The sequence below is a fragment of the Penaeus chinensis genome, chromosome 43, assembly GCF_019202785.1.
Source record: "Penaeus chinensis breed Huanghai No. 1 chromosome 43, ASM1920278v2, whole genome shotgun sequence".
NCBI lineage: Eukaryota > Metazoa > Arthropoda > Malacostraca > Decapoda > Penaeidae > Penaeus > Penaeus chinensis.
Window position 1 is genome coordinate 15,720,998 of NC_061861.1, and position 8,176 is coordinate 15,729,173.

The 8,176-nt window shown below is 37.9% G+C and overlaps 1 protein-coding gene across 2 annotated transcripts; it reads right to left on the reverse strand.

The window, feature by feature from the left end:
- Positions 1-1,436: 1,436 nt before the first annotated feature.
- Positions 1,437-7,471, reverse strand: LOC125024518 (carbohydrate sulfotransferase 9-like). 2 transcript variants are annotated; one of them, XM_047612309.1, is made up of 7 exons: positions 6,818-7,471; positions 6,021-6,169; positions 5,617-5,689; positions 4,489-4,595; positions 3,038-3,154; positions 2,393-2,572; positions 1,437-1,846 (listed from the first exon to the last, which is right to left on the reverse strand). In XM_047612309.1, exons 1-7 carry the CDS (start codon positions 7,295-7,297, stop codon positions 1,720-1,722), a joined length of 1,233 nt encoding a protein of 410 aa, XP_047468265.1. In that variant the 5' UTR covers positions 7,298-7,471; the 3' UTR covers positions 1,437-1,719. The 2 variants fall into 2 exon arrangements, with proteins under 2 accessions (XP_047468265.1, XP_047468264.1); XM_047612308.1 differs by having other exon boundaries at positions 2,390-2,572.
- Between the last annotated feature and the right edge of the window lie 705 nt (positions 7,472-8,176).

Here is an 8,176-nt window from a genome sequence, read left to right on the forward strand (position 1 = left end):
TATATACATATATATACATATATATATATATGTACACACACACACACACACATACACACACACACACACACACACACACACACACACACACACACACACACATATATATATATATATATATATGTGTGTGTGTGTGTGTGTGTGTGTGTATATACATATATTATATATATGTGTGTGTGTGTGTGTGTGTGTGTGTGTGTGTGTGTATGTGTGTGTGTGTCCATGTATGTGTACGTGTGTGTGTGCATTTACACACACGCAAATATCTAACAGAGATGACTTAATAATTATCAGCGATCTTATACTGGACTTGATATTTTAGCTCGTGATTCTTGTGACTACAATAAGGTGATAAAGTTACTGTCAGATGTTTCAATTTTATTTTCGTCATTTGCATAAATACAAACGCAGACAATGAGTATACGATAATCATCAATATTGGGCACACACATATGTATATGTATGTGTGTTTCCATATATATGTGCGTGTTTATGTCCATGTGTGTGTGTGTGTGTGCGTCCATGTATGTGTGTGTGTGTGTGCGTGTCCATATGTGTGTGTGTGTCCATATTTGTGTGTGTGTGCGTGTCCATATGTGTGTGCGTGTGTGTGTGTGTGTCCATATATGTGTGTGTGTGTGTCCATATGTGTGTGTGTGTGTGTGTCCATGTATGTGTGTGTGTGTGTGCGTGTCCATATGTGTGTGTGTCCATATATGTGTGTGTGTGTGCGTGTCCATATGTGTGTGTGTGTGTGTGTCTATATATGTGTGTGTGTGTCCATATATGTGTGTGTGTCTATATATGTGTGTGTGTGTGTCCATATATGTGTGTGTGTGTGTGTGTCCATATATGTGTGTGTGTCCATATATGTGTGTCCATATATATGTGAGTGTGTGTGTAGATAGATAGATAGATATGTATATTGTGTCCGTGTATGCACATATAAACATAAACGCATATATGCATACATACACACACACACACACACACACACACACACACACACACATATATATATATATATATATATATATATATATATATATATATATATATATTTATATTTATATATATGTATATATATGTGTGTGTGTGTGTGTGTGTGCGTGTGTGTATACATATATATACAAATATATGTATGTATATCTACATATATATATTTACATATACATATATATATATACACGCACATACACACACACACACACACACATGTGCACACAAACAAACAAACGCATACACAAACAAATACATACACACACACACACACATGTATGTATGTATGTATGTATGTATGTATATAGAGATATATAGATATAGATAGATAGATATTTGAATATATATATAGACAGATGGATAGAGAGAGAGAGGGAGAAAGAGAGATAATTATATATTTATATATATATATATATATATATACATACACACACACATACAGTTATATAGATATACATATAGAGAGATAATGGGTTTATATAGTCGTATACAAACGTGTGTGGTATATATATATACACATATTCACAAAAAAAAATGTTCATTCATCGTAAGTATTCACATTCTATCTAAAAAGTGATAATACAGCTTTTCATAACTCCCCGCTTTTGGCAAACCCAGAGAGAAGACGTTGTTCATAACATACGACAGTCATACGGACAGTCATACGGCAGTTATACGGACGCCAATTCGTCCCAGTTAAAGCTAGCATAATTCTATCCACTAAACGTAAACATTCGTGCCTTCCTCCCAGTACATCTCCGGAACTTCGTAATCGAACATCTCAAAGTCTGCCTTGAAGATTTCGTAGATTTTTTTCTTAAGGGTCAGCGGGACAGTGCTGTAGTATCTGTTAAGGAGAAAGGGGAGTTATTGTCCTTTTATTGCGATCAGCTGATCTTGTACAGTACTGTTTACATGGTTTGGGAAAAGCAGATAGGTTTGAATATATAAACATACATGTATGCATGTATGTGTGAGTGTATATATGTAATATATATATGTGTGTGTGTGTGTGTGTGTGTGTGTGTGTGTGTGTGCGCATGTATTCTATTTTTATAACTGAATTACCAAATTTGACAATCAATAATGAGTAGGACTGAAAGCTAACTATCAAGTGGTAAGTAATACAAGGATGCCTTTTATGTTGCAAACACAATCTTTAGTGCAGGTTTCTTTTCAACCGTTTATCATCATATTCTATGTTAAGAAATCATGAAAATTTAGTCTAACATTTCGTCCTACTTGACAAACTCTTGCTCTGTTCTTAAAGAAACTATCATATCCCCCCCCCCCCCCCAGACGATACCTAAACCCACACAAACACCTCCAGACGAACTCACAATCCCCAGGTTCCAAAACACCAAAACAGCAAACCATGACATGAACTAACAACCTGATATAAGCCTCGTCCTTATTTTCGTCCGTGCTGGTCGAGTGGTCCATCACATCTGCCAGGTCCTTGGGTAGGCCTACCGTCGGGAAGATGTAATCCATTTCACGTGTTAGGGACTCCAGTTTGGTCACGTAGCTGTACTTCACGGTGCAGGGGGAACACATGGCCGTGTAGGTGTTCCTGTTCCAATGGCAGTTGTTGTTTTAAGGTGTTTAGTGGTGAATGGTTAGTGGTTAAAACAAGCAAATGTGCTTGACATGAAAGGCCATATAGCACTATGGTAAAGTACTGTGGCGAAAAGGGTAAACATGAGTTAATGATTAGGATAAGTGAACGGAAGAAGGGGATAAAGAAGAGAAGGAAAAGGAAAGGGGGAGAAGAAGAGACCATGCAAAAATAGTTGAGGGCTGAGGTCCAAAGTAGGGCTGATCCCCTTACCCTGGAAGTAATTGTATTATCTTATTAAATGCTATGTTATATTTTAGAGTGAGAGTATTGTGACAAATTTTGAGAGAAGTATGAATGGGATGAATATTTTCCCATCATTCATGCAGTTGACTTTTTCACAAATGTTATATGTTGCATTCAATTCATCCTTTTTTAATAACAGAGTATTTTTTCTTTGATTATAACTCTAATGCTTACCAGTGTCGGTTGACCCTGTTCTCCGCATACGACTCCACGACGTTGTGGAGGAATTCCGTAAAGGTGAAAGTTGGTTGCAGCAACTTGTCAATCGCAATGAAGACGCTCATCGGGTAGCTGAGGTATTTAGAGTAGTCAAAGGAAGGATTCAGATACTCAGCCTCCTCTCCTCAGCTCTGTAATTGCAAACACCTGCCCCCTCCCCGCCCATAGCTCGACTACCGATGTTAGCGCAAATTGCAAACGCCCGTCCATCATTCTTATCAGCAGTATATACATATTGCTAATCCTCTGTTATTAAGAGTTATACAGGACACCTGTGTTCGCAACGTGGTAACCTATGCCCCTTCCTTTACTATTAGCAGCAGTTAACATGACTAGTGGTGCCTCCGAGACACCGAGACACGTGTTTTACTTCCTGATGTTCCAGAAAGATAAGCTTCCCCTGCTAACAACGCGTGGGATGAGGTCAGTTGGCGACAACGAGAACCTGCCAGAACATTTAACGACTTGCCACAACGCATTATTAAAAGGAAACAGGGAGAAATGTAAGCTTCTATTCACATTCAAGACTGACCAAGACCTGAGAGGGAGTTGAGAGTACTTTCTCTACATCCCTGAAAACATACAGGTATCCTTCCTCCTTTGGGTTGAAGATGTAGTAAGTCTTTGCAGTTATATATACGTGCGTTAGGGAGAGAGAAAAGATGACACTTGACGAATTGGAACAGACATTCAAATTATATATCCTTATGTAAATAAAGGATGCAGAAACCTACACAAACTCCTACAAACATACAAACCTTATGAGGCATCATGTATGAGAGAATTAACTATACGTCAAATTTACTGGTGATAAGAGCAGCAAATGGGAGTTTCCGATTAAAATGCAACAACCACTGGAGCCTTTTGCGGTTACACACGTGGGTGAGTAGTAGCGGTGTTTGCGGTTACAGAGCTGGTATTCATCATAGGCGAGGAGTGGAGGCTGAAATCGAGCCTCTGAGTCCCTCTTGATCACTGATATTAGATATAAAAGGTTTATATGGATGGATGTTTATGATTGAATTGTTTTAATGAACTTTGTAAGTGTGTGTGTGTGGGGGGGGGGCGGTGAATGTGTTTGTATAAGTGTGTGTGTGTTTGTGTGTGTGGGGGGGGGGGGGCGGTGAATGTGTTTGTATAAGTGTGTGTGTGTGGGGGGGGGGGGTGAAGGTGTTTGTAAAAGTGTGTGTGTGCGTGCGTGCGTTTGTGTGTGTGTGGGTTTTGACCCTACTTTAAATGATAAGGAAAATGGTCAACAGTTTGAATATATGAAAAGTCTTTCATATAAATCGAAAACATAGTTTCTATTATAATGATATCCATACATATGTAAGTGTATGTGTGTATGTATATGCGTAGTTACATAGACAGATATAAACATGAAGATGAGACACATCTACACTTACTTTTTACTAGGGTTGAGAGGCTCTTTTAGGCCTACTTTAAGGTGTAGATCTGAAGGAAAGCGTGCGTTGCAGAATAAGGTCGGCATGTAAAAGTCCCTCCAGTGTCTCTGTTGAAGAAATACATTTACCATTATAATTTCAATTGAGTGAAGTAATGCTGAGGCTTGATTCCTTGCCTGAAAGTTCCGCAATGGATTTTTTTTATAAATATGTATATATGCAAGTTTTGTCAGTATGTTCGAAAATGTCTGAACACGAAATTACGAACAAAATGTATTACAAATGGAAAATATATGGGAATAGTTGGCTAGTTGAAGTATACGTGGGTTAATGTGTAAGGTATGTGCTCGTTAAGGACGTGACACAAAAACGACAATCGTCTTAATTTATTGTTAATTATAACATTTATTGATAGATTTTTAACGTTTTAAGTATTTTAATATTTCAGTCTAACAAGGTGTTCGCCGCGAATGACCTTAGCTGTTGAAGCGGCAGATAATTTTGAATAATCAGTCAATCAACCATCGTCTTATAAAAAGCTTTGTTCAGAGTGAGTAAAATGTTAGAAATATAGTCAGTAGGGTTGTTGCCTAAACGACTGGAGGAAGGAATTGCACGAAATCCATAACGTAAACCTACCACGTGGATTGGAAAATTAATCGTTTTAAACGGTTGTGATAACCCTTCGCAAATTTGGTATAATGTACGCAGTAGGGTTTCACTTCTCACTTTTTTTTCTTAGGGGTATATTCTATTTATTCATTTATTTATTTTAATCGAGGTAAATAAGTTCCTCCGCCAGCTGTTTTTTTTTTTTTTTTTTTCTTGTTTTCTTTTAACAGCTAGACGCGTGTGTGTATTTGTACATTTTCCTGTGAGGCAGGGCATTCGTTTTAAACCAAAGATTGTCATGGATAGGTAGTGAAACGGAAAGCAAGGCAGTCTGCGAGGATTGGGAGTGTAACAGAAAGAGGAAAGTCTCACTTCAGGAAATTTTTAAGTAAAAAATATTGACCAAACTGAGAAATAGGTGTGTATGTTTTGTGTGTGCGTGCATATGCATACCTGCAAGAATGATGCTTTGTGTGCATATTGATTACACAGAGGCCTATTGTATTTTATCCTTACCTCATGTAGTGGTGGATGGTCACCATTTTCAAACTTATCTCTGTAGCAAGACACTAATCGAGTCAACGGATGTCTGTGAAATTTTAAAAAATGGGTTTACAGTATAATTTTATTTTTTTCCAGCATGTCAAATCTGAGGAAAACAAAGAACATATATTACTACAGTTATTGTAAATCAAACCGAGTTCTTGGGGTCAGGGAGCAAATTATGTGTTTGTGTAGATAGATAGACTGGTATAGATATGTGTTAATAGAGATACAAATATATATGTGTGAATAGATGTAGGTAGGTTCACACACTCCTTAACATTTAAAGCTAAAATCACACTTCACATTATTAAAACTTAAAAGTAGAACTTAAATAACATGAGAAAAAGCGTACTTTTCTCTTTTTTTTTCTTTACCTCACAGTCACAATGCTCGACGTACTGGCTATGTGTTTTAAAACAACTCCGTGGGATTTCTTGAGTAAACGCTTTCTTTTGGGGTCGTGTGTATTTGTCTTAATGTGGTTCAGTTTGCATATTCTTCGGCGCCACGACATAGAGCCAACCTAGAGGGTGAGAGAGAGAGAGAGAGAGAGAGAGAGAGAGAGAGAGAGAGAGAGAGAGAGAGAGAGAGAGAGAGAGAGAGAGAGAGAGAGAGAGAGAGAGAGAGAGAGGAAGGCGTTAGGGGAAGTAACAGCGATGGAGGGGACAAACATTATTATTCTTTATATTGTGCTTTTGTCATCATCATTATTTGATAATAATGATGATGATTGTGATTATGATGATGATGATGATAATAATAATGCTAATAATTAGAATTATTATCATTATCTTTGTTATTATTTTCATTATTGTCACTGCTGTTGCTGGCATTACCATTATTGTTAATAACATTATCATTCCTTACTTCTATTATTATTTATATGGTCGTTATTATCATCAGTATTAATCATTATGCTTAAGGCCATTGCTAAAATTATTAGCCTATTATTGTTATCACTATAATTATCATTATTTTTATTAATAGTAGTAGTAGTCGAAATATCAGTGTTAACATGTTATTATCTTAATTCCCTTAGAATTACTCTCATTATCGTTAACGAATCAAAATCACTGTTATTTATTATCATAAAAGTCAACGTCATCGCCACTGTGATACTATTATAGTAATCATTTCCACTCAATATTTTTTCAGTTTTATCTTTTCTTACCTTTTCAATAATACACGTGGAAACCTTGTAGTTCCAGAGAAAGAACATATTATTCTGAATTGTGTTACGCAGGTTTTCACTCACATAGTAGCTTTTGCAGTATTCATGCACTTTATTTTTCCTCTCTTTCAATGAACGTTCCACTTCTGCTTTGTTGTCTTGTTCGTCTTCTTTTATCCCTTGACTTTCTGTTTCCTCTTCATCTCCTCTCCCACCTTGTTCTTTTCCTACTTCTTCTCCTTCTCTATTTCCAAATTCTCCTCCCTGTTCTCCATTGCCTCTCGCTATAACACTACTTCCACCCTCCATATTACCCTCAACGCTTACCACCGCTTGCCTTATAACTGCCCTCTCTGCGTCCATCGACAGGCTGGGGACGTCCCCGAGTTGTCTCAAATTAGAGAAGAAACGGTCGACGTAGAAGATGATCAGGAGTGAGAACAGAGCAAATTTGAGTCTTCTGCTTGGCATCGCAAACATGGCTAGGTTGGTGGGTGGGTGGGTAGGGACGCGACGGTCGTAAATGATTTATTGGTTTCCCGTTGTTTTTGAGGGGATATGTTTAGTTTTGTTTTTGTTTTTTGGTTTTGTTTTTCGATCTCACTGCCTCTTTCTTCGTTCTCTTTCTCTTTTACTTTCACTTTCTTTCCTCCCTTTCTTCCTTTCTCACTTTATTCATTCACTTCCGTCCACTTCTTGCCTTCCTCCCTTCCTTCGTTCCCATTTTCCTTCCTTCCTTCTCTTCCCACCTTCCACTTTTTCTTCCTTTCTCCTTTTTCTTCCCGCTTTCCTTTTTTCTTCTTCTTTCCTTCCTTCCTTCCTTTTTTTTCTTCCTCTCTTCACTTCCTTCCTTCCCTTCCCACCTCCCACCCGGTATTCTTTCCTTCCTTCTTCTCTTTCTCTTTTTCTAACTCCTCCTTCCCCTTCCTTTTCTTCTTTTTCTCCTTCTCCTTCCTTCCTTTCTCCTTCTCTTTCTCTTCTTTCCAACCCCTCCCACTTAATCTTCTTTTCCTCCTTCTCCTTCCTTTCTTTCACCCTTTCTTCCTTATTCTCTTTCTCTTCTTCCCAACTCTTCCACCCTCTTCTTCTTCTTTCCCTCCTTCTCCTTCCTTTCTTTCACCCTTTCTTCCTTATTCTCTTTCTCTTCTTCCCAACTCTTCCACCCTCTTCTTCTTCTTTCTCTCCTTCTCCTTCCTTCCTTTCACCCTTTCTTCCTCTACCACTGATAAATCCAGGGTTTCACTCCGGGAATCACCTGCTTCACACTAACAGTTGCTCTGGTCACTTACTCCTCTTGAAACAAGTGTGTTGGGAGACGCAAATGTTCATTAATATTTCAGAAACGGTCAGTGGTGATGA